The following is a 26,749-nucleotide window of genomic DNA, read 5'->3' as shown; positions in this document are numbered from 1 at the left end:
GCACATGCCTGGGCTGTGGGTCAGGTCCCCAGCAGGGGGCGTGCGAGAGGCAACCACACATTGATGTTTCCCTCCTTTCTGCCTCCCTCCCCCTTTCTAAAAAATAAAATCTTTTTTAAAAAAGGACAAGCTCAAAAGCTCAAACAGCACTTTCTTGACCTTAAATTACTGATATAAAAATAATTACACTGTTCTGAGACTACTGGAGAGCGGAACACAAGAAAGAAGGGGACCGTCGGCCAAGGCGGCGTCAGTAACGGCACTGCCTGCTTCCTCCACAGCCACGCCAAAATCACACCTGAACTACAGGACAAATGTCACTCAGAACTGCCTCGTGTCTGGCAGAATGAAGTCCTACAACTAGGGAACTAAAGCAGCAGCAACATCGAGACTGAGGGGGGCACAGAGGCGGAACGAGCTGGTCCCACACGCGCAGCTGGTGGTTAAAAACAGAGGGGTTTCTTGGCTGCCAGGGTCCCCCTGAGGAGCGAGGGTTCCCAACGCCCCAGCCCAGGGTTCCAGCGTCAGGAAGAGAGGTCCCCATAACTTCCGGCTGTGGAAACCAGCAGGGATGGTGGCTGAGTGACAGGAGGCTCCTGGAGCCTCAGGCAGTTCCTCTTCAAGGGCCAGTGCACGACTTCTGTGACTCACTCCCCCTGGGCTACGGCGCTGGGGCAGCAGAGACACACTGGACTATCCAGCGACAGGGCCAGAGCGGAGGGGCAGCTTCACCCAGAGGAAGTGCCGGCAGAGGCGCTGCCCCTCTGATGAGCCCTTCCCTCCCCGGCCACAGCCAGGCGTCCTATCTGAGCCTCCGTCAACCTGGCTCGCTCTGCGTGCCCCACTCTGGGGGCCTGCGCCTCCCGGGCGGCCCCACAGCCAAGGCATACACTGGAATGCTTCACAGGGAAGCACCACCGCCCAAGCACCTCCGCACGCGACACACTCAGGGGCGGACTCAGTGGGCGCCAGAGCCCAGGTCGGGTAAGCGCTGCTCTGCGGAGTGGGCCCTGCACAGCTGATCCGCCACAGTGGTCAGAGGTCAGGGGTCACAGCCAGTCCTTGCAGCTGACTGGTTGGGAGGTAAAGCCCTCCCTCTGACACGCCAACAGCAACCAAGGCTCATTTACAAGAGGGTGTCCACAGCGACATGGGGGCACACCTCAAGTGCCCAGCCTGGGTGAACGGGGAGGCTGTGCCACTGGGTCCTACGGGACACCTAGCACATTAGGCCACTCTGCCAAGCCCGGGAGATACAGCAGCTCTACCCAATACATAGAAACAAACACAGGGAGCCTGCAAAAATGAGAGGACAAAGAAATGTGGCCCAAATGAAAGAACAGAAGAAACACCAGAAAAAGAATTAAACAAAACGGAGACAGACAATCTACCAGATGCAGAGCTCAAAACACTGGTTATTAGGATGTTCAATGAACTTAGGGAAAAAGTAGATGAACTTAGTGGGAATTTCAACAGCATAAAAAAGGACCAGTCAGAAATGATGATGTACTAACTAAAATAAAGAATAATTTACAAGGAATCAGCAATAGAGTAGATGAAGCCAAGAACAAAGCAATGATTTGGAATATAAGGAAGCAGAAAACACCCAATCAGAACAGAGGGAAAAAAATCCAAAAACCTGAGGATTGTGTAAAAAGCCTTTCAAACAACTTCAAGCATTAGCATTATGGGGGTGCTGGAAGAAGAAAGGGGCAAGAAGTTGAAAGCCTAGTTTTAAAAATAATGACTGAAAATTTCCCTGAAGGAAGGAAACAGACATACAAGTCCAGGAAGCTCAAGAGTCCCAAACACAATAACCCAAAGAGGCCCACACAAAGACTATTCATAAATAAAATGCCGACGGTTAAAGACAAAGAGAGGAATCTTAAATGCAGCAAGAGCAAGACAGTTAGTTACCTACAAGGGGGTTCCCATAAGACTGTCAGCTGATTTCTCAACAGAAACTTTGCAGGCCAGAGGGAACTGGCAAGAAATATTCAAAGTGATGAAAAGCAAGGCCCTTCATTCAAGATTATTCTACCCAACAAAGCTGTCATTTAGAAAAGAAAGACAGATAAAGAGCTTCACAGACAAGAAAAAGCTAAAGAGGTTCATCACCACCAAACCAGTATTACATGTAATGTTAAAGTCTTGTTTAAGAAGTAAACAAAGATCAAAAATATGAACAATAAAATGGCAATATACCATATTTCGCCATGTATAATGCGCTCCCGTGTACAATGAGCACCCATGTTTTTGTGCGCATTATACACAGGATTATTATGCCCGTGATATGTAATCATTATACCCATATATAATGCTCCCTCAAAAATGTGGGCAAAAAAGTGCACATTATAAAGTGCAAAATACGATATACACATCTATCAACAACTGAATCTAAAAAAAAACAAAATAAATGAGCAAGCAAAACAGAAACAGACTCTCATATACAGAGAACATTTTGACAGTTGCCAGATGGAAGGGGGTTGGGAGGATGGGTGGGAAAGATGAAGGGATTAAGTACAAATTGGTTGTTACAGAATGGTCCCAAGGATGTACGGTACAGCGTAGAGAATAGAGTCAATAATAACCTAACAACTATGTACAGTGTCGGATGTGAGACTTCCTGGGATGATCAATTAGTAAGTTATGGAATGTCTAATCACTGGGCTGTTCACCTGCAACTAATACAAATAATGTTCGTCGACTGTAATCAAAAAATAAATGGGGAAATGACGAGGGGGAGAAAAGAAAGTGCAGAAAAGCTAACTGCACCCCGGTGTGAAAGAACGGTGTCCCAGGGAACGGTCCCGTGATTACGGAACGTCACACGTTTGCTACGACCACAAGCGCTTCAGTGAGGTGCTGGAAAACACAACAGGCGCTCAGGTGCAGAGGCGCTCTCGCGATGCGCTCGGGGCCTGCGGCGCTCACCTCAGCGTGCCCCGCTGCACCGCCAGCTCGAGCAGGATGGCCAGGGCCAGGTGCTGGTCCTGCAGGGGGACGCTGCCCGGCCCTTTGGTGCCTGGAGTCCCATGAACGTCCCTGAAATGAGAGCAGCGGATCAGGCACAAAGGAAAGTCAGAGCTTAGAGATCGCCTGCTAAAAGTAACGCCAAGATGCTAAGTATGTCCTCCTTCGTGGAGAAATATATTTTTAATATCTAGAATCGAGTTTCTGAGACTTGCTACTAAAATTTTATCAGGGATTTGGAAGTGTACAATAAACTTGTAGACATGGTTTAAACTATTAATTCAGATCCTAAAAGATGACTGCATTAGAATATTCCAAGTTTCCGGCACATAAAATTCCTTACCTCATTATTCAAATCTTGAGTAGAAAAATGTTCAGATCAGCTTCTAGTTTCACTGACATGTAAGACTATTAGAGTATCAACATTCCCCTATGGAGCTGGAGAAGGAACAATTTCTAAAACCACCTGAAAATCTACAGGCAATATGTCTATGCTTATTTTCATCTGTGATCAAAGAAATAATTTTAACTTTTCCTTGTTGCCCAATAATAAATAACAAGTCGTCTTCACCCAAGATGGGGAAGACAGGACCTCCCAATATCACCAGCACAGTGGCATTTTTTAACTTAATCCGAAGCCAGTTTTCAGGGACCCCAGCCTGCAGCCGTGTGGGCAGCCCATGCACAGCCTGCGGGCGCTGAGACCACAGGTGGCCCTGCCTGCTGGAAGGGACACAGCGGCGACCTCGGGGAAGGGGATGAGAAGAGACAGACCAAGTGCGTCTTTGCTGAATTCTGTATTGAGTGTATGCGTGTTCTTCCAACTTAAACACCGTTAACAAAAATACACAGCGCCCAAGATCGGCATTCACGTTCAAGGATTCCCATTGAAATTTTTGACAGTAAAAAAGGCTAGATGTAAACATTTTCCTCTGGAGTAGTTGTTGACTCGCACATTGCCTGTTAAGATGATACGCGTCAGTCCCACGGTGGCACGCACACTCTCCCTGAGCGGCCTCCGACGGGCACTCACACGCTTGGGGACTAGGCAGTGCAGCCTGGCAGTTACAGAACAGTCCCAGGATGCAGAGCACAGCACGGCGGGCAGTCAGTATTCCTGCAATAACCACGTATGGCACCAGGCGGGCGCTATACGTATCGCGGTGATGGCTGCCTAAGCTATAGAAACCTCTCACCACAGGGCTGTACCTGAAACTACTATAATATTGTGTGTCAGCTGTAATAGAAAAATAAAAAAAATTAAAAGTACGAACAAGGGGCCTGGAACGCTCGGGCGAGCGCGCAGGAAGGTGTGCGGAGAGGACACTCACCCCGTCACGACGGCCCGGAGGAAGCGGGTGGCTCTCTCCACCACCTCCAGCCACACGGATGACACGGCGCTCTCGTCGAAGAGGGAGGCCTCGGGCAGGGCCCTCAGGGCGTCCAGCGACTCCTGCAACAGCTCACTGCAGAGGTCCGCGTCCTCGCCTGGACACACGCGCACGTCAGCGGAGGCCGCCCATGCCTCAGCCCAGCGGGCCGGCCAGGCTGTCCCCGCCGGCCTGGGCGAGCCCCCAGCCCGGAGCCCGGGAGGACAGCCCTGTCCCCTTTTCCAGCCTCACCTTCCTCTCTCTGAGCCCCTGCCAGAGCTCAAGAGACTAAAACGGAAGAGAGCTGTCCCCCAGGTCAATTCTGCATTGTGACTCTGGTGTCCAAGGCTAACTTCTCATCCTTCTAGAAAAATCAATCCGCCCTGAGGCCCTGAGGCTGTTTTATACTTTTCCTCCTTTTTACTGAATGGATTGGGGTGACGCCAGTGAACAAAATTATACAGGGACACAGGGTCCCTGTGCCCGATTCCACAACACTTCATCCGTACGCCGCGTTACGTGTTCCCCGCCCCAAGTCTCCTCTCACTTTTTTCTGAGGTCACAGACCTGAAAACTCAGGCTCTGAAGCCTGTCGCATACAATCAAGGTAAAGAAGGCACCCGGGGCACGGGCCAGCGCCCAAGGGCCCACGGCGGCGGCAGCGAGGAGAGAGGCTGAGGCCCCGGGTGGCTGGAAACGGGGTCCGCGCCGGGCACACCTACCTGACCGCCAGGCCCTCCGCAGGAACGCAAAGGCAAAGGACAAGGCTGCGCGGGATCCGACTCTGGCCAGGCCTTCCACCCCCTTGCCTGGGGGCCGGGAACTGAGGAGACACACAAGGACGGTGACAGCACATCAGTGAGAGGGAGGCGCACACACCAAATCAAAGCCATCAATGCGGGCATTCATGCCAGGACGGGGTCAGTGGACGTCTTTAGGCGGCAGGGTCACAGGTGACGGTTAGCTTTGTCTTTTTTAAAACTTCTACCAAATGTCCTTTGTAAAGGAAAATTATTCTCTTTAAGGGAAAAGTAATTTTAAAAGGATTTTAACCGACTTGCAAAACTGCTCACGAAAAAAAATCTCAGAGAGCCGAGGTTATTAGTCGGGGGCAGGGAGAATGATAAACAGGAAATAAACAGATACAGACAGAAATGGGGATGTTAAACCCGCTGCACAAACAAAAGGCAGCTGGGGTGCGGGGCACAGACGACGGCGGGACAAGCAGCTGGACCCGGGGCGCGGTCGGCGACACCTGCACATCTGCCTGCAGGGTTTGCTCTGGGCCCGTCCCGTGCTGGCCATGCACCTGCAGGTTCAGAGGCCCAGGTCCTGGTGCTGTTCTCTGTCACCCTCACCCTGAGGGGGCGACCTGCTCCGCAACTCAGTGCTTATCATTCACATGTGTGTTTGCAGTTTTTTTCCTACTCATACATGTGAATTGAGCCGGACTGGTTTCATCTCGCATGTTTTAATTAGACAAATGGCTTACTATAAAAATCATCCTAAAAAAACCCCACAAAATTGAATGTACCATATAAACTCCATCATGCATAGCAAGTAATTTTATTTTCATCTTTAAAATTACTGAATATTTCTACTCTGTTCTCCAAATAGACTATGGTTTGTTTTCATAATCTGGGGGAAATGCTATTAAAACGGAGTAATGATACAGAATGGTTCTCCCCAAGATGCAATGGCAAGTAAAATGAGCAGCAAAGCACCGTGAGGGCAGCCCAGGGCCGCTGGGGCGCATGCGTCTGTGACCCAGAACGGAGCACAGGGCCCCAGGAGCAGACGTAAGGATCATAACTAGCCCCAGCGGGTGTGGCTCAGTGGATTGCCCGCCGGCCTGCCAACCAAAGAGTCGCGGGTTCAATTCCCAGTCAAGGCCTGGGTTGCAGGCCAGGCCCCCCACGGACGGGCCACGCGAGAAGCAACCACACAGTGATGCTTCTCTCCCTCTTTCTCCCGCCCTTCCCCTCTCTAAAAATAAATAAAATCTTTTTTAAAGAAAGAAAAAAACTGGGGAGATCGGAGCAAGACAGGGGAGCCGCAGCAGAGTCGACACCCTAACTGACGGGGTCTGCAGTTTTGGAGGCGGCTTCCGCTGAGGAAGGCGGGCGAGGGGCAGAAGGCATCTCTGAACTGTTTCTTACAACTGCCTACGAAGCCACAGTGATCTCAGATAAACTCTTATTCATTTTAGGAATTTCCTCTGTTCAAGGAAAAATAGATCCCAGTTAATCCATCACCCCTCGCGCGACGGAGGAAAGAGCCCAGAAAGGTCAGTCAGGGACCTGGGTTTGACTCAGCGAACACAGGGCTGGGAGGCCCTCAGGCCGCGCCACGCGCATGCGCCCAGTCCTCTCGGGCCCACGGCCACGCCTGATGGCCACGCCCCTGCAGTCGGGCAGGAGCCGAGAAAAGAGCCTGCCCTCATCACGTGGGCAGGAATCCTCCCTGTCACGTGGTTTAATTTATCCCAAAACTGCTACTCAAGTAGATGCCGTGGAATGTGATTTCAACTAAAATACAAGGAAATATGCTACATTTAGCACGTCTTGTCTCCCTGGGAGGCAAGATAATGAGGCTTTTTCCCTGCGTCTTTCTGCCTCCTGCACTTCCCACGTGCTCTTTAGGGAATAAAAGCCACTATTACAATCAAGTAAAACCAACTCTCCTAACTATATAAAATGTGACTTCTACCGGGAATCTTTTGGTCTAGCTTCCTGGGAACAGCTTCACTTTGGATAAATACACTTTTACACTAGCCTTAAGATTCTGGTGGCTGTTAGCGCCTCAGAGAAAATCTGCTGATGTGTATACCAATACAACAAAAATCAGACGCCTGAAGGCATCTCCTGAAATAAAAGTGTTAGATGCGGAAGAAAAAAATGAAGCATCTAAATGAGTTAGACGCTAAGTATTACAGTCTGATTATTCCCTATCTAGTAGCAAAATAAAAATACATATATAATGTTCAGATCCCATTTTCAAATCCACATATGCTGATGGGCACCTGTGTGGCTGAAACAGCCACTGACAGAAAATGGTCTTTAATAAAACAATGGCACAGCTCGCACAATGCAGCCCGTTACAACAGCAGCGAATCAGCAAAGCCACTGTCCAAAATGATATAAAACATTCAAAAAGGGAAAGCAAACTTAAAACTTCATGAAGGTGAAAAAAGGAGCCCTTCTGAAAGCCTCAGCTCATTTGCCTGGACAAAAACAGCCGGGATTTTCTGGGCGGCGGGAATCGGAATTCCTCCCTCGCCCTCTCGTTCCTTACCTTTTCTTGTCCGGAGGGGGCAAAGAGGCGCTGCTGCTCTTCCACTTCACCCTGACATTCTCCTGGAAAACGGTCCTGCTCAAGGCAATGAAGTACCGCTCCAGGATGGCCAGCCGCTGCTTGAGCCTCAGGGCCGAGAGGCTGCTGGCGGCCGACCGGACGGCCAGCGCGTGCTGCTCGTGGACCAGCACAGACAGGCATCCCTTCAGTTCATTCACGTCTAGGAAACGAGACAGGACAACATCCCGCCTCTCGTTAGCGCGGGCAGAGTTTGTTGTGTTGCTAATAAAATGGGCAACAACAAGAGACGACACCTGAGTGCATCTCATGTGGCAAAAGCAGTTTGCAGCATTTACTGACACATACTAGGTAATCTTTGCAGCTGCCATCAAGGGGTAGAAGTGTGTGCATTTTATTGGGGAGGAAACTGAGGCACAGAGAACTCGCCAAGGTCACCCAGATGAGCAGGCCACATGCGAGAGGCCACGCTTAGCCACCATGGTATGCTGGCTCTCTGTAAACATTGTATGCAAGCTTTCAACACAGAATTATAAAGTTAATACTTACCAGAAGCACATTCCCTAGACAGACAGAAAAACTCCATCCATTAGTCTCAGGTTATGAAACCAAATTCAAAATTACCCTCGTGGAGGGTAATACATTGGAATATTTCAGAGGAAGATAAAGTAACTAGTTAGAATATGTGACGCATAAGTTCTCTCTATTGTGCATGTTTGAAAATTTCCGCAAGGAAGGAATTTTTCAAAACCCAGAAGACAATTACATAAATGGAAATACTTCAAGGACTCTGATCTTCCAACAAGCACTGCGCTGCCTTAAGTTCAACAGTAAATTAAGTTGCCATCCAGCAACGCCACGCCAGCTGCCCGTGGTGGCCGGGGGAGGGGCCGTCCGGCTCCTGCGTTCTGTCTCTTAGGTTTATCAGCCTTGAGGCCAATATAGTCAACAGCGTGGCAGCCTCAGCTCCCTAGAGACCACAGCCACACTCACAATGTCTTCCCTTGTAAGAAAGACACTGGTTTCTCGACACCCGCCACCTGAACAAGCTTCACCTGTGGGGGAGGAGGGCTCCCAGAGGCATTAGGGACACACAGCCCATCCCCGCCCAGGGGTGCAAGGGGCGGAGAGGCGCGGCCGGGGCCAGGGGCTGGATGCTAGGCGGGAAAGCCCTACGGGCTAAGAGGGCTGACAGTTACAGAAAACTAGAGGAACACTGGGCTCGAGATAAAGAAGAAAGGTTCACACGCAAAGCACCAGCCGCGCCCTTCACAGGCGTCCTCCGTGAGTCATACTCGGGCCAGCACTGAGAGGTGTCCGAGCCTCGGACACACGGGGCCCTTCGCTGAGAGAGTCAAGGCTGGGTCATCGCAGGTAAGGTTTCTCCCAGAAACCAGGTGTAGGAAAAGCTCTGCCTTTCTGAAGAGTCGCTTCTTCTCCTCTTAAGTACTAATGACATGTCTCTCCCCTGCGTGGCGGAAGGGCCCAGAGGCAGCCTGAGGCTCAGGACAGCCCAGGTCCTCAAGGACCTGGACGCTCTTCTTCCTGAGAGTGTCCTACCTCTGCTCCCCTGCTCCAACCCTGGCGGCCTAGTCCGCCAGGACTTGAGGATTCTTTGAAACACCTACGTGGGTGAGTAAATAAACAAAGGAAGCATTCCTGAAGACCACCCGGGGAGGGGGCAGAACGCCCACCCTCGCCGGCAGTTCCAAGGTGCGGCACATTCGTGTCATGGAAATGTCCGTATTTCAAGAGACAATCTCTCATCATACCAAGAACCAGGAAGCTCGCAAGGCGAATTTTAAAAAGATAATCAACAGATGAAAACAGCAAAATAAAGAACACGCTATAACAATCTGACAAAGATTTTAAAGCAGCCCCAATAAAAATGCTCCAATAAGCAACTACGAAAACACATGAAACATATGAAAACAGAAAACCTAAAATAAGAGTTATTTGAAAAATCAAAAGGAGCCCTGGCTGGTGTGTCTCAGGGGGTTGAGCACCGCCCTGAGAACCAAAGGGTCACCGGTTCGATTCCCAGTCAGGGCACAGGCCTGGGTTGCGGGCCAGGTGCCCAGGTGGGGGTGCGCGAGAGGCAGCCACCCATTGATGTTTCTCTCCCTCTCTTTCTCCCTCTCTAAAAATAAAATGCATAAAGTCTTTAAAAATAAATAAAAAAATAAAAAGCAAAAGCAAATTTTAAAACTGAAAAATATAATAACCAAAATTAAAACTTCAGTGAATGGGCACACCAGCAGCATTAACAAGAGGAGGAGAAGAACAAAGGATCAGGGAACTAGAAGACAGAAGTTGCCCGGCCTAAACAACAGAGAGGAAATACACCAGGGAAGCGGGGAGGGAACTGAACTGAAAAACATGCCACAAGGGGTCAGCAGCAGACTAGACGAAGCAGAAGAACGGCCCCGTTAACTTGAACACAGGGCAGAACTTGTGCGATCAGAACAACAAAATGAAAAAAAGTGGAGCCAGATTAGGAGACTTAGGAGACACCAAGCAGACTAACATCACGCTATCAGGGGTCCCAAGAGAGAAAAGGGCAGAAAATTGATGGGAAGTAAAAAGGGCCGACCTTCATAACCTAAGGAAGAAACGTACATCAAGATCCATGAAGCCCAGATATTACCTTCCAGGTAAGAGGAGCTCAAAGAGACCCACACCAAAACCCATTATAATTAAAATGTCCAAAACTAAAAATAAGAAGAGAATCTTAGAGGCAGCATGAGAAAAACAACTTCTTCCATACACAAGAATGCCTCTAAGACGATCAACAGATTTTTCAGCAGGAACTTTGGAGGCCAAAAGGGAGCAGTACAATGCATTCTAAGCTGAAGGAAAAACCCAACCAGGAATACCCTACCCAACAAAGTTACCATGCAGAACTGAAGGAGAGAGAGCTTTCCAGACAAACAAAAGCAAAAGGAGTTCATCACAATTTAAAAGAACTTACAAGAAATGTAAAAAGACTTCATTAAGCTGGAAAGAAAGGAAACCAACTAGTCACAAGAAAATATACCAGATCCAGCAGAAGTAAGTCCTGCTTGAGGTTGGTAGGGTAATATTTTGAGTGTCTCTAATTTATAGTTTTAATTTGAACATTTCACCTAAAATGCCCTATGGTGTACTTGAGAGTGATATTGTTATGTTACAAAATGACACGCTTATGATTTTGTAATAAAAGATTTTGTAATTTAAAAAAAGGCATTATTTGTGCCGGACTCGGTACAAAAGTAAAAAAGAAAATCTCACTAATAAGGTAAACATATAGTAAAGGGAGTGGGTTGATTATATGTAACACTAATATAAAGTTTAAAGACAAAGGTAATAAAAATAAATAATTAATAGATATACGAGATATAAAAATATGAGTTATGACAGCAAACATGGACAACATGTGGGGAGAATAAAAACGTACAGCTTCCAAGTGCACTCACACTTATATGGTTATCAACTTCAAACAGACTCTTATCAATGTAAGCCTCATGGCAACCACAAAATAAAAACATCCAGTAGTTACAAAGGATAATGAAAAAGAAATCTAAACATCTGAGTAGAGAAAGTCATCAAACCACAAAGGAAGAGAGAGCAAGAGGATAAAGGGACAGAACGACAAAATAGCCACAAAATAACAAAACGGCAGTAAGTGCACCCCTATACATAATTACTTTAAATGTAAATGAACTGAATTCTCCAATCAAAACACATACGGCTGAATGGATAAAAAAAAAAATAAGACCCACTTATAGGCTATGTAAAGGAGATTAAGGAACACACGGATGGAAAATAAAAAGATGGTAAAAGATACTCCATGCAAATGGGTACCCAAAGAAAGTGGGTAGCGATTCTTACATGAGGTAAGATAGATCTTAAAACAGACTGAAATGAAAGCCAGGGAAGGGCATTGCATGATGGGTAAAGAGGTCAACCCAGCGAGAGACGTAACATTTATAAACATTTATGCACCCAACACAGGAGCAACTCAATGGATAAAGCAAATATTAACAGCCATAAAGAAAGAAATGCGCAACAGTATAATAATTGTAGGGGATGTTAATACCGCACCCACATCATCCAGATATAAAAGGAGACATCAACCTTAAATGACTTCATAATAGGCAATGTGCTCTTAAGCTACACTAAATTTTTTGAAAAATATTTTCCTTTCTTCAATAATCAACTAATCTTAGCTTACTACATTTTTACCTCATAAACCTTTAATTTTTTTAAACTATTTCTAAGAGATTTTATTTATTTATTTTTAGAGAGAGGGGAAGAGAGGGAGAGAAACATCAATGTGTGGCTGCCTCTCACACGTCTTCTGGGGACCTCGCCCACAGCCCAGGAGTGTACCCTGACTGGGAATCGAACCGGTGACCCTTTGGTTTGCAAGCCGGCGCTCACCAGCCAGGGCAGTGTACGATGGTAAATACATTAAACCAGTAACAAAACCAATTATCATCATCAAGTATCAGGTACACACAATGTACGTGCTACACTCTTATCAAACTGGCAACACAGTAGGTGTGTCGCACAGCAGCACCACAAACACATGAGTCACGGGCTGACAGGTGACCTACATCATCAGGCAACGGGAAGCTTTCAGCTCCGTTATAATCATACGGATCCCTGTTATCTATGCGGTCCATCACTGGCCAAAACATTGTCATGCAATGCATGACTGTGTAAGATAAAGGACTAGTATCCAAAAATATGTAAAGAATTCACCAAACTCGCGCTGACCAGTTGTGGCTCAGGTGGTTGAGGTCATCCCACAAAGGGAGAGGTCGCCGGTTCAATTCCCAGTCAGGGCACATGGCTGGGGTGCCGATTTGGTCCCTGACTGGGGCCCGTACCAGCGGGAACCAATCATTGTTTCTCTTCTTTCTCCCTACCTTTCCCTCTCTCTAAAAACAAATAATTAAAATCTTTAAAAAAAGAGAGAACTTGCTGAAAAGAGGCACAACATCAGGAGCCACTGGGAACTGCAAATTAAAACCACAAGGAGAGGTCACCACACAGCTGTGAGAGGAGCTGAAATAAAAAATAGTGACACCACCAAATGCTGTTGAGGACGCAGATGAGCTGGGCCACTCGGCCACTTGCCGGTGGGGATTAAAACGGCACAGCCACTGAGGGAAAGTCTGCCGGGTCCTCAAAAAGGCAGGTGCAGAATCGCCACACGATCCCGCAATTCCACCCCTGTGTGCACACACAGAACTGAAGGCAGAGGCCGGACCTGGCGCGCCCGCGCCCACAGCAGCATTACTCAGAGCGGCCGGCAGGGGGCAGCACCGCGACAGCCCGCGGGGGACTGGGGCGGTAAAACGCCGTGGGTACAGGGGGCGGAGTCCTGCCTCCCCAAGGAAGGTAAATTCGAACATGGGTGAGCCTTGAAGACGTGATGCTAAAAACAGAACGAGCCAATCGCAAAAGTCCCAATATTATACGATTGCACCACTTACATAGGTAACCAGACTCGTCGAGACCCTAAGGACAGAGAGCAGAATCGCGGCTTCCAGGGGCTGGGGCAGAGAAGAGAGGGGCGCTACGGTTCAGGGAGGACCGAGCTTCCGTTCTGCAAGATGAAAAGATTCTAGAGAGCAGTGGCGGCGATGGTTGCATAACAATGTGAACTGACCTAATGCCACTGACCTAAACACTTAAAAATGGCCGGAACTGTGCCCTGACTGGTGTGGCTCGGTGGGCTGGGCATCGTCCTGCAAATTGGAAGGTCGTGAGAACGACTCCCGGTCAGGGGCGCGCGAGAGGCAACCGATCAATGTTTCTCTCACCCTTTCCTTCTCCCTCTCTTCCCCTCTTTCTAAAAATAAATTTTAAAAATCTTTTTAAAAAGTAAAGATTAAAAAATTTTTTAAATGGCTGAAATTGTGAATGGTATGTTATGCATAGTTTACCACAACATAAAAAAAAATTAACTTAAATTTTTTAAAACTCCATGACCAAAAACAACAACAACACAAAAGAAACAGTCATCTCTGGTCCATGAACCGGCTTCCCAAAGCAGCAGACTCTCAGATCACGGTACCTGGCTGCTTGCCCCAAACCCAGCTCTCGAGGATGGATTTGGACCTATAAGCAGGGGCGGGAGCTTCCTCTTCATCCTTTTTTTCTTTGTCATTCAGATCTTCTTTCTTTGTTCCACTCTGAGCATCAACACCATCATCTGAAAAATTAAAAATATTTTCTTCAATCTGTAAACTTGCTTTTCAAGATGGACCATCGCTTGTCAGTCTCTTTGTAAATGCCCCTCCCAGAAATGGAAATGTTAAGTAAGTTCCAATGCGGACCATTTGTTGACCGTTTGATGACTTTTTTTAAAACTTGCATGAATTACCACCAAAACAGGTACAGCGCAATGAACAAAGAAATGAATTGCCCGGTAACATTTTTAATAAAGAAATCAATGTAGCACTCAAATTCTTCTTTGAAGCATGTCTTCCAAAATTTCCATCCATTGCCTACTACACGTCACCGTAAAGAAACTTAGTCTTTGGTGACTACGTACTTGATTTTCACATTAACTGCTTTTATCCCGTGATTCCCAAATGCTAACGCGTCCCAGGGAAATCACTTTTACCCCCGGGTTACCCCAGAGTTATCCCCGGGGGTAACTCTGCATCCCGCCCTACTCCACCGCCAACCGCACACCGCTGTGGACAGGGTCCACCGTGGACAGCACGTTCCCGAGTGCTGGGCACAAAGGACAAGCGGAGAACCCCGACTCCCACTCAAAGTTTCAGTCAAGAACAAATGCCATGAAGCTGCTTATAGGACAACTGAAGAAAGAACTAACCTTAACCTTGAAGTGTAAACCTGTCCTATCCTCGAAGGCTCTTAACTATAGAAATTATTTTCTAAATGACACAATTAGAAATATACATCCAAATTTGTGGAAGAAATTGTATCATACTGCAAACAGTAAGGAGTACCTAAAAATATCTGAAACCAACAAGGGACAAATATCCAAGAAACTCCTGACAACATAGGAGAACACATGCTATCAAGCACGAGGCAAAAAAGCACCACGAGACCAAAAGCACAATCCATGAAAGAAAACATTGTAAAAGATATTATTGAGAGAATGAAAAACCAAAGTATAAATCACATATTTGATGAAAGACCTATAACGAGAATACCAAGTATAAGTAATTCTCAAAGCTGTACAAAAAGAAAACTAACAACCTAATTAACCGATGAATTAAAAGATCTAAACAAACTTCATCAAAGAGGCTACGAGGGTGGCAAATCGCCACATGAAAAGGTGCTCAGTATCATTAGCCATTAAGGGAATGCCAATTAAAACCATGATGCGATCCCGCTATATGCTTGTAAGATTGGCTAAAATAAAAAGTAGTGGTAACACCAAGTGCTGAATAGGACGCCCACCCACCGGCCCTGGGACACGCTGCTGGGGGGAACGCATCACAAAGCCACCTCGGAAAACAGTGTGGCAGTTCTGTACAAAGAGAAACACACACCATGTGGCCCAGCCGTCACACTACTATGGATTTTTCCTAGAGAAATGGAAATTATATTCATGCAAAATGTGTAAAGGAATGTTCATAGAGACTTTTTTATAATTACCAAAAAAAAAGAAAAAGAAAAAGAAAAAAGGGCAGCCAGAATGTACTTCAGCAGGTGAATGGATAAACACGCGGTGGTACCTTCCTGTGACGAATGCTGCTCAGCAATAAGAATAACTGTTAACACACACGACCTCAAAGATGTAACTACTGAGTAAATAAAGTCTGTTTCGAAACCTTACATGCCGTACAATTCCACTTCTATGACATTCTCAAAACAGAGAACGGCAGTGACAGAGATGAGTGGCGGCCGGGGGCCGGGGTATGTGTGACACAAAGGAGGCGCCTCGCCACCAACGTCAAGGCCTCACACCCAAATGCCGTCCAGGCCGACCTGGGGACAGGTGAGACTGTGGAACTCCGGAAGATCGCAAATAATTCAGACCCGTTCACGAGCAGACCCCACGCTGCCAGCAGACCCTTGATGTCAAACACAGCTCTAAGGGCGCTCACTGCGCATGTGCATTGTCTCACCTCTGCAAGCAAGTATTAAATCAACTACGAATCCGATTAAACCTGGCGGTACTCCTAGTCGGACTGGTTTAAAAAGAATATTAAAGGCTTACATAATCTTGTAAAAGGGAAATCAAAAATCCCCAGAAAAGACACTTCTAGTACTTTAAACAGGGACCAGCATTGGGCGGGGGGAGGCGGCATCTCTCACAAAGGGGACCCTTGCGCGCTGCTGATGCGCGTACAGGGGCACAGCCACTGTGGAAAACGCTATGGCGGCTCCTCAAGCAATTAAACGCAGAACGACCAGGTGACCCGGCGCTCCCACTGCGGGGTCTGTGTCCCAACGAAATGCAACGCTAACTCAAAAAGACGTCTGTACCCCAACTGCAGCATTAGTTACCCTAGCCAAGGCGAGAAAACAAGGGAGGTGTCCGTGACAGATGAGGAAATGAAGTACGAGCTATATATATTTATAAAATATCCCATTGTACGTGTGAGACACGCACATGCACTGGAGTATTGAGTCACAAAAAAAGGAGGAAGTCCTGCTACTGACAACCCCAGGGCTGATTAAGACATTATAAAATGGACTAAGTCAGGCAGAGGAAGGCAAACACCATGTGACCCACTTCCATGTGGAACCGAAAAAAGCTGGGGAAGCCAGGGGCTGAGTCGGGGGAATGGGAGGCGGTGGCCCCGGCGGCACAGACTTCCGGTCCTAAGAGGGCAAGTACCGGGCACCTAACGCACAGCATTAGGTGGCTGGAGGTAACAAAACTGCATCGTATACTTCAAAGCTGCTAAGAGAGTCAATCTTAAATGTTCTCGCCCCCCCTCCCCCACACACAAAATAACTACGTGAGGTGATGGATGTTAACGAAGCTGATCGTTTCACAATTAGTGCACGTATCGAATCGTGCCGTAGCCCTTACACCTACACAAGGCGGTATGTCGGCTGCGTCTCAATTAAGTTGCAGGAAAGAAAAAAAAAATCTCTCAGAAACTGCTGTCTTTGAAGCACTTTTACACGTAGAATCCAAATACACATAATCCCGGTGAACCCTCAGAGAACGCCGGAAAGGCAGGCTGGTGGGGTAACTCTGGTTAGAAGCGGCTCTATGTCCAGCCCCCGATATACACAGGTCGCCGAAGCCTCGGGTTCGTTTTTTCAAGGGGCGTCTAGGTAACCTGAACTTCCTAAACTTTCTCCTTGTCAGGCAGCCCGGCTTTCACAATGTTTAAGACTGTGAAAATGTAAGAGTATAGAGTCACTCTCATTGAATTATACAATTCTGACAAACTTTTTTTTTTTTTCCAGGAAGTTGCTCTAAAGTGCAGGTTCAAAACAACGCACAAATCTTCGGTTAATGCGTAGACACCGGCCGATATTAACTGGTGCAACCAACAGCTAATCTGTGAGCCCCTGAACACATATTACATGCGAACACCGGGTCGGACTTCAAGTACAGGTTCTGTTGGTGCAAAAACACCTTTCTACCTCTTACTGCGCACATTCTTGCTCATCAAACACAGAAAATGGGGCTCTAATAGTGAACGTGGGCTCCAGATGTCTGCTAAAATGCTCCAACACCTACTTACCTTTTCTTTTTTTAAATCCTTACCCGAGAATATGTTTTTTACTGCTTTTAGGAGAGAGAATAACAGCGACATGAGAGAGAAACACCGACAGGTTGCCTTCTGTGCGTGCCCCGACCGCGGATCAGACCCGTAACTTTCTGGCGCATGGGATGACACTCTAACCAACTGAGCCTCCCGGCCAGGGCTGCTTCCCCCCTTTTATTCCTGTGGTGCAATAAAAAGCTATATTTGGCCCTGGCCCCAGGTTCCAGGCAGAGCCTCTAAAACCCTCAGATTTGCTGAGATTGGGAGGGGCCTTGGTTGCGCAGAAGCAGCCCCTTCCCACCACACCCCCGTTTGTGCTGAGGGGGCCCCCCGCTGGCTTCGGGGCGTGGGCCACTCAACAGGAAGACCACGCGGTGATGAGAGAGATGAGCCGGTGAGAACTATGAGCCCCAGCCCCTGACCTCCAGTGAGGAGAGAGGCAGGGTGTTAAGCTACAAAAACTCTTGAACAAGGAGACAGACGATCTTCCAGGTAAACAAGCCCGTGGAGGTGCCAGGAGGCTGGTGCGCCCAGAAAGGCGCAGTGGCTCCCGCCCCTGTCCCCATACCCCACCCCTGCGTCTTTCATGTGCTTGATCCAGGGCTGTATCCTTGATAATAAACAGATCAACGTAAGCCAAGTGGCGTTCCGCATTCTTTGAGTCACTGCAGTGAGTTACTGAGCCTGAGGGAACCTCATGGGAACCCCTGCATTTGTAGTCCGGGGAACCCCATTTGTGGTCAGCACCTGAGGACGACGCAGCCCTGCGAGACCGAGCCAACTCCAGCAAGGAACCGTCAAAAGTGGACTGAGCTGCTAGACACCCGGCTGGTGTCGGAATTATAGAACTGGGCTGAGAAATGACATGTACATACAAATTGCATGTCAGAAAAACACACACCATCTGAATTAAAAGTTGCCTAATTTGGATGAAAGTTGTAATTAATAGGAGTGGTTGTGATGGTACCAGAAAGAATGGCCACAGAGAAATAGAAGTATGTATGCAAAATGATACGTTTTATTGCAGAGAAAGTCATTTTTGTCTTAAAAATGTCATTATGTCAAGAGGAAAAGAGATGGTAAGAGACAAGTGAGCATTATAGTAAATTGTAGAAAACTGGAGGGAAAGTGAACTTTATCTGACTTGGTTTACAAAACGTAAAAAATGTGTCAGCATTGGCAAAGTTCATCAGTCAACAAAAGTGTGAGTCCTTCCCACCAGACCGAGTTTTCCTGTCTGTGACACGGATCCCCAGCCAGGACAGGGCTGGAGACAGCCACCCTCTTCAGCCCCGGCCGGCCTCCTCCGGAAGCTGTCTGAAGCCAGCTTCCCAGGACTGGACCCAAAATTCCAAACTATAAAACCAGCAAGTTTTTAATCCTTACCCAAGGATATATATCGATTGATTTTAGAGAGAGAGGAAGGGAAAGAGAGGGAGAAAGGAAAAAAATATCAATGTGAGAGAGAAACATCAATCGCCTCCCATACGCGCCCTGACCAGGGATTGAACCCACAGCCTTGTGGTGTACGGAAAGACGCTCCAACCAAGCCACCAGGGCAGGGCAAAAGCTGTCAAGGTGTTTTTATGCCCAACTGGTCTCTGGCCCTCCCTGGATGACCACAGCAGCAGACACTGGCTCCCACGTCACGGGACTCCCAACGTAACACCTGCACGCAGGAGGAAGGCGGAAATAAAACGGGGGTCAAGGTACGCTGTCCTTTGTTTCTTCATTAGCTCACCGCTACCGTTAGAGTTTCCCTGTGCTTTAGGCTCACAACACGGGAGGAGCCAGCAAACCGAGACAAAATAAATGTTCCCCAGATTCACTCCGTGCAAGCAGGATGTTATTTAAACAAACAGGCTGCAGGTCCCAGGACCACGACAGCCCCCAGAGACGCTGTCCAGGCCTCGCTGCCTGGGCTACGTTTTAACCCCCGCTGTGGACCAGGACCAAATCCTCACAGGGCACCCATGGAGCCCCCACCCGCGAAGGAGCGGACTCCTTTCCAGCCTGATCCTGTGGCTAAGTTAGGCACTTAGCCAGAGCCTTGAGTCTTATCATCTGCTTCCTCCCGAAGCCGAAGGCCAGAAATCCGGCTTCAACAGACACACACAATGGCGGGGACCCACTGGCACTTCCGCCCTGCAGGGAAGGGGCTCCCGCAGGAGCTGACGTCACCCTTGGACGGACGGCCGACTCCCAGGGGGCATTAAGCTTTCCATAAAGGACTCAAGATCCAGTGCAGTAAGAGCTACAGAGGACAGAAGAAACGTATGAGCGAACTCTAACTGAGGCTGCTTGCCCTGGAATACATTGGTGCTTTGAATGCTGTTTTCTGGGGAGCATAGGAGGCAGCTCTCCCTCCCTCTGGGTCTCTAACTCTCCTACATGCGGACGCAACGCGCTCTCTGAAAAGCAAGCATCAGCCGCGGGACCTGGAACCAGGTCAGAACTGCGAATTCCCAGGCCCCGTCCCCAGCTAACAGACTCAGGGCAGGGCTGGCCCCAGGGGTCCGCCCACGTGCCCGGGGGACGCTGGTGAGCAGCAGAGCGTGAGGGCGCGTGGGCTACGGGATCAGGTTCTGGCTCTCTGAGTTCCCACTGCTGGGAGAATAGATGGCCCGACTACCTGTCCCTAACATCTAGGGCCCTCTGTGCGGTGCTTTTCGACTCTAGTGTAGAAAGGCGTCACACGGGGAGCGTCCACGGCTTCAGCGGGCACGGCCTGCAGGATCTGGAAGCAGCGGGGGGCGCTCCCTCCAGGCCGGCCCAAGCCCCTCCTGCTGCTGCCCGCTCACCGCCCGCTGCTCCCCGTCACCCGCGCCCGGCGGCCCTTCCCAGTCATCTCCCTGGATGCCAGCGCCCACCTCTCCCCTGTGACCCGCACGCCACCTTCCCTAGAGAAGGACTCCCTGATTCCCGCACAACGACGGAAACGCTCCGCCCCTGACTTCCTCCAGCCCTGGGCGTGGGTGACAGCCGCAGCCTCTGTCACCCAGTTCTCTGCCCTGGTATGGGGATGCCTGTTATGCCCACGTAATCACAAGCTAATTGGGGGACAGACCATATTTAATGCTTTTTTACATCCTCCAAAGAAAAACTGAAACACCAGCAGGAGACTGCCAATGAATGACCCAGGATGTAATGGAAACATCCATATTCCAAAGAGGAATCAAAAATTCATCTCTGAGCTATTAAAATTCACACACATAACTGAAGAGTGCTGATTAACAGCCCCCCCAAAAAAAAAACTTTAATCACCACGCTTATATGAAGTCAGATAAAGCCAAAAATGAGCTCCATGGAACGATGTAAAGTCAGTCCTATGTCAACAAACCACATTTGTAGTGCAATGGAACTAGCAATGAAACTTACTCAGGAGGCCTGATTTCAAGTTCCAGCTCTGCCCCCCTGTTCTTTTGCAAACTGTGGCCTCTATTTCTTGGTAGAGTTGAAGAGTCAAGGAAATAATGAGAAAATACTTGCAAGAAAAGATCTACAGCAGCTAATCAAAGTATTGGCTAATACTGGTGCTACTACCTGCCCAGACAGAAAAGGTTTACAAGGAACGAAGCAGCTCACGATCGTTACATTCTTCACACAAGGCCAGCCCGGGACAAAAAATAGCCGTCAGCTCAGCCTGTCTGCCGCAGCCCCCTCTACTTCGCCTCCCAACAGTAAACACAAACAGCCCTACAGAGGGTGTGAAGAGAACCTTGCCCCCTGCCCCACAGAAGTGTGAGGCTCCGTTCCAGCCTATCTTTGGCGCAAGGGGCCTGAACGGAAACAAAAGCTTTCTGCTGGGGAGGGAGCTTTCATTCCTCCTGAGCAGGAACGTAAAGTTCGACCAAAAGAAAGGAAAGTTTATCCCACAACAATGGCAAACGATGAGAAGCCACTCTCCCAGAAATAAGCCATGGTGGGCTCGGGCGTGACAACAGTAAGAACCCACGCCAGGGTGGCTGAGTGTGGAAGGAAGGACAGGCACACCTCCAGGTACTACAGGGTGGGTTCCAAAGCACCAGAACAGAGCGATACCGCACTGATGCGAGTCACAAGGTTTTTGGGGGATTTTTATTTTTTGGTTTCCCTCTGCATTATAAATGTATGTTTACATTACACTGTGGACTGTCAAGTGTGCAACAGCATAGTCTTTTTAAAATGTCCATATCTTGCCCTGGCTGGTGTGGCTCAGTGGATTAAGTGCCAGACTGTGAACAGAAATGCTGCCTGTTTGATTCCCAGTCAGGGCACATACCTGGGTTGCCGGCCAGGTCCCCAGTAGGGGGCGCGCTAGAGGCAACCACACATGGATGTTTCTCTCCCTCTCTCTCCCTCCCGCTCTCCCCTCTCTCTAAAAATGAGTATTTTTTGAAATGTTTTAAAAAATAAATAAAATGTGCACATCTTAATTAAAAAATACTGTATTTCTAAAAACTGCTAACCATCATCTGAACAATTCAGTGAGTTGTAATCATTTTGCTATTGGAGGGTCTTGCTTAGTAATATCAAAGATCGCTGATCACAGCCCTGGCCAGTGTGGCTCAGGTGGTTGGAGTGTCGTCCCATAACCAAAAGGTTGTGGGTTCGATTCTTGGTCAGGACACATACCTAGGTTCCGGGTTCGATCCCTAGACTGGGGCATAGGGGAGGCAACCAATTGATGTTTCCCTCCCACATTTATGTTTCTCTCTCCCTTCCCCTCCCTCTAAAAGCAATGAAAAAAATGTCCTCAAGTGAGAATTTAAAAAATAATCACTGACCACAGATCACCATGACAAATACAATACTAATGAAAATGTTTGAAGTATTACCAGAATCACCGAAATGGGAGACAACATGAACAAATTCTGTTGGAAAAATGGCACCTATAGGCTTGCTCGACACAGGGCTGCCACAAACCTTCAATTTGTAAAAAAAAAACACAGTATCTGCAGAACACAGTATCTGCAAAGCACAATAAAACAAGGTGCCTGGCCCTGGCTGGTGTGGCTCAGAGGCTTGAGCGCCAGGCCTGCGAACCAAAGGGTCTCTGGTTTGATTCCCAGTCAGGGCACACGCCTGGGCTGTGCGGCCAAGTCTCCAGTAGGGGGCGCGTGAGAGGCAACCACACACGTGTTTCTCTCCCTCTCTTCCTCTCCTTCCCCCTCCCTCTGTAAAAATAAATGAATAAAATCTTAAAAAAAAAAAAAAAGGTGCCTATAATCAATCCTGGGGAAATAAAGCAAAGAAATGCATTTAAGGAACTTCTACCCTGATCTATATTTTCCTCACAATCAGCTACAACACAACCGACACATAATGTACATAAAATGGAACTCGATATGTATAAACACATCTGTGAAAAAAGTATTTTCTAATAATAAAAATCATCCCACACTAAAAATAGACACTTTTACTGAACAGCAAAAAAATGACCCCCCAAAAACTATTCATTTAGGACCTACATGAAGAACAATTATGCTTTGCTTTCTAACATGGTTTTTGAAGGAACAAAAACGATTCATCAAAATAATGAATAAGAAATACACTTTGAATTTTTCCATGTAATTACCAGTTCGTCTCAAGAGCACCTTTTAGAACTGGTGTCTCATGCCACACATTTGGGGAACCACTGTTTTAATGCATTAATAAATACTAGGGGGCTGAAAGAAGTGGCATAAAACATTAAAGATACACCAAATGAACTACTGAAACTTCTAGAACACAACAGTGAAAAAAGCCAGACGCAAAAGAGCACACATCACAGGCAGGACCACACCCACAGGAATTTCTAGAAAGGCATCTTCACTCAGTGGGGGGAGAAAGGCCAGGCCAGACAGGCTGCTGCCTCAGGCCGGGGGGCGGGGCTCCTGAGGGTGAGGGGCACCGGCAGGGTTAAGTTCCACGGATTCCTGTATTTGCCGTGTAGCGTGTGCTCCCGTGTATGACGCACACCCACGTTTCTGGCCCAAGCTTCCAGGAAAAAAAATCTTCCACTTCAGGTTTTTAACTCAATTTTTTATTGATTTTTATTTAGATACTTGTTCCTGTTATGAAGGGATTTCCAGGCCTGCTGCAACTGCTTTTGCACTTTGTGTTAACATATGCCTTGACGTGATGATCACAAACAAGAAAAGCTGGCTTTTTAAGTGCCTAGTGCTACCCGTGTAAAATGCACATCCTTATTTTTTTCCCCTCAAAAATGTGGGCGAAAAGCTGCACATTATACATGGCAAACTATAGTACGTTTGTTAAAACTTGTGGAATAGTAAACTTACAATGTGTGTATTCCGTTATGCATACATTTAACCTTAAAGACAAAAAAACTCGACTGAGCTGGACTGAGTGAATTACACACATGCCGTGTCTGGGGGAGCCAGGTGAGCGGCACAGACGGACAGATGGGTGCACAGACGGACGGCCAGCCAGGGAGCCAAGCTGCCGGGGGGTCCAGGGCAGGGTGTGTGGCTCCTCACTGTGTGTGTCTCCTGGTTGTTCTGGGCGTGTGGAAATTTTCACAGTAAAGTAACAGGAAAAAGAAGGCTAACTCTGGTAGACATGATAAATGAGAAGACGTGCGAATGTTTTTCCAATGTATTTTCAAGTGGACACCATCCCAAATCACCCTACCAGGAGAAAAAGAACTATTTCCTGAAGTAGTATTTTTATCCATCTTGATAACTTTCAAAAAGCAGGACTTAGAAACTTCAGCAGCGGGTCTCACGTGAGGCTCCTTAGAATCATCAGGTTGCGGGGGTAGAAGCACCCACTTATTTTTAAGCCTCAACAGTGATTCTAATTCACAACCAAAGTCTAGATCAACTGAACAACGGCCTCGTTGAGTTTTCCTAACTACGAGCCTAAGCAAGAGTGTTCACTGGTATTTCCCTTCAGAGAAAACAAGACACAATAAAATAAGGGACCAAGTCCCATCCGTTGGCCAAAGGCTTCCAAAAAGGAGAGTCATAGAGCAAAATTTAAGAAATAATTATTTCTACTCAATCTTATAATAATCACAATTTATGAAACAAAATAAATGAACAAACAAAATGGAAACAGACTGAGATACAGAGAACAACCTGATGGTCCCCAGGTAGACGGGGTTTGCGGGGCATGGGTGAAAAGGGGGAAGGGTTGGGATGTGCAATTTGCCAGTTATGAACAGTCCCAGGGCCCTGGCTGGTGTGGCTCAGAGGATTAAGCGCCAACCTGTGCACCTAAGGGTCGCCGGTTCGATTCCCAGTGAGGGCACGTGCCTGGGTTGCAGGCCAGGTCCCTAGCAGGGGGGTGCGTGAGAGGCAACCACACAGTGATGTTTCTCTCCCTCTCTTTGTCCCTCCCTTCCCCTCTCTAAAGGTAAATAAAATTAAAAAAAAAAAAAAACCCGTCCCAGGGATATAAACTACAATACAGGGAATACAGTCAATAATACTGTAATAACCACGTATGGTGTCAGATGGGTTCTAGACTTATCAAGGGTGTTCACTTTGTGAGTTATATAAATGTCTAACCATTGCTTTGTACACTGGAAACTAATATATTATTATGTCAAGTATAATTGAAAAGATTTTAATTTTTTAAATAATAAAAATAATTTTCAAAAATGACTATTTGCTTTGGCCGAGTTGCTCAGTTGGTTGAAGTGCCAGCCCATACACCCAAAGTGTGTGGGTTCGAGTCCCAGTCAGGGGACATACCCAGGGTACTGGTGTGATCCCTAGTTAAGGCGCATATGGGAGGCAACCGATTCACGTTTCTGTTTTTCTCCTTCTCTGTCTCTTGCTCTCTCCCCCTCTCTCTCCCCACCCCCATCCCCTTTCCCTCTCCTTTCCTCTCCACACATATCCTCAGGTGAGGATTTTTTTTTTTTAAAAGTCAACTATTTATGGCTAGCCAAGGCAAGACATCCTTCAAAACTTAAAGGAAGAGCCCTTACCAGTGTGGCTCAGTGGGCTGGGCGTCATCCCACAAACTGAAAGGTCACTGCTTACATTCCCCGACATGTTGGGTTGCAGGCCAGGTCCCCAGGGCAGACTTGCAAGAGGCAACCAATCAATGTTTCTCTCTCACAACAATGTTTCTCTCCCTCTCTTTCTCCCTCCTTTCTCCTCTGTCTAAAAATAAGTAAAATCTTTAAAAAAAAAAAATTTAACAGAATAAATATTAACTGATGTGCCCGCAAACTGCAGATGAGGTAGCAGCGGGACACCACCACAGCGAGGCTTGGCAATGAAAAGGCCTTCCATTCGGAGAACAATGAAATCCAGGCAGCCTGGGATATTAGCTATGTTTCAATAACCACCACCAAAGTAAAACCAAACTTCAGAGAGTTATGCTCAGACACTCTTGTTTCTACAGCACATTCCAAAAGGTCTATAAAACATAACTTATAAATGTCTTCAGAAAAGGCCAAGTTAAAGGCCCTTACCTTTTCTAGGAGGCAGGTCTCCGTTCTGGGTTGGTTCTGCCCCTGTGTAGACAATCTCTCCGTCTTTGACCATCTCGTTCCACAGTCCACAGAGTCCATCTCTTGTGAACGCAAGCTGACAACCACAAAGAAGATAACTTAGAGAGCGACCATACTCACAAGGGTATTCGCAAATAATGATACGGAAGACATCTCATTTCCTCTTCAACATTTAAGAAAAAGTTATCCCAAGAAGAGCAGTTAAGTGAAAAAGCCAGAGGACATAATCATGTATATAGTACGCTAATTTTTGTGTAAGGTACAAGAAAAAAACGGCAGGCAAAGCCTGTGCTTTGGGAAGATAAACCAGAAACAAACAACAATTACCTATGGGCACGCAAGAAGGGGTACGAGAGTGGGAGGCCACAGAGAAGACTGAAAACAAGATTTTGGGTATTCTTTACGTGTTTTTATTTCGAACACAATAAATTATTACCATTTTCAAAAGTCAAATCGTAAAAAAGCAAAACCTAAAACTGGTAGCAAGCAAATAAACCTGCGTTTATCAAAAAGAAAAGGATTTTGCCCTGACCAGTGTGGCTCAGCTGATTGAACATCATCCTGCAAAGCAAAAGGCCACAGGTTCGATTCCCAGTCAGGGCACATGCCTGGGTTGTGGGTTTGGTCTCCAGTAGGGGCATGTGCAAGAGGCAACTGGTCAATGTTTGTCTCTGACATCAATGTTTCTCTCCCTCTCTTTCTGCCTCCCTTCCCCCTCTCTACAAATAAGTAACTAAAATCTTTTTTTAAAAAAAGTATTTCAAGGGCCTTTTGAACTATACACCTTCAGTTAGATAAAGTCCAAGGGAAAAAAACTTAAACTTTACGTATTGGTTGTATTGATAATCACAGTATTGACATTAAAATGTTTATATATTTCACGTACACTGTTAGAGAAAGCAATGTTAACCTAACAAAACCTATGTTTATGATAAAGT

At 47.3% G+C, this 26,749-nt stretch overlaps 1 protein-coding gene across 1 annotated transcript in view; it reads right to left on the bottom strand.

The window, feature by feature from the left end:
- The window catches only part of HERC2 (HECT and RLD domain containing E3 ubiquitin protein ligase 2), a 185,074-nt gene that overhangs the window by 144,664 nt on the left and 13,661 nt on the right, over positions 1-26,749 (bottom strand). The window contains exons 3-8 of the mRNA XM_054561907.1: positions 25,773-25,887; positions 13,723-13,860; positions 7,638-7,857; positions 5,066-5,166; positions 4,305-4,461; positions 2,935-3,045 (exon numbers count right to left, since the gene is read on the bottom strand). Of these exons, the coding sequence (XP_054417882.1) occupies positions 2,935-3,045; positions 4,305-4,461; positions 5,066-5,166; positions 7,638-7,857; positions 13,723-13,860; positions 25,773-25,887 (842 nt within the window). The remainder of the gene's footprint in view (positions 1-2,934; positions 3,046-4,304; positions 4,462-5,065; positions 5,167-7,637; positions 7,858-13,722; positions 13,861-25,772; positions 25,888-26,749) is intronic.

This window comes from Pteronotus mesoamericanus, unplaced genomic scaffold, assembly GCF_021234165.1.
Source record: "Pteronotus mesoamericanus isolate MK-2021 breed Mesoamerican mustached bat unplaced genomic scaffold, CSHL_Meso_final scaffold_582, whole genome shotgun sequence".
Classification (NCBI taxonomy): domain Eukaryota; kingdom Metazoa; phylum Chordata; class Mammalia; order Chiroptera; family Mormoopidae; genus Pteronotus; species Pteronotus mesoamericanus.
The sequence above is the reverse complement of the archived record's forward strand: the minus strand, read 5'-3'. Positions and strand labels throughout refer to the sequence as shown.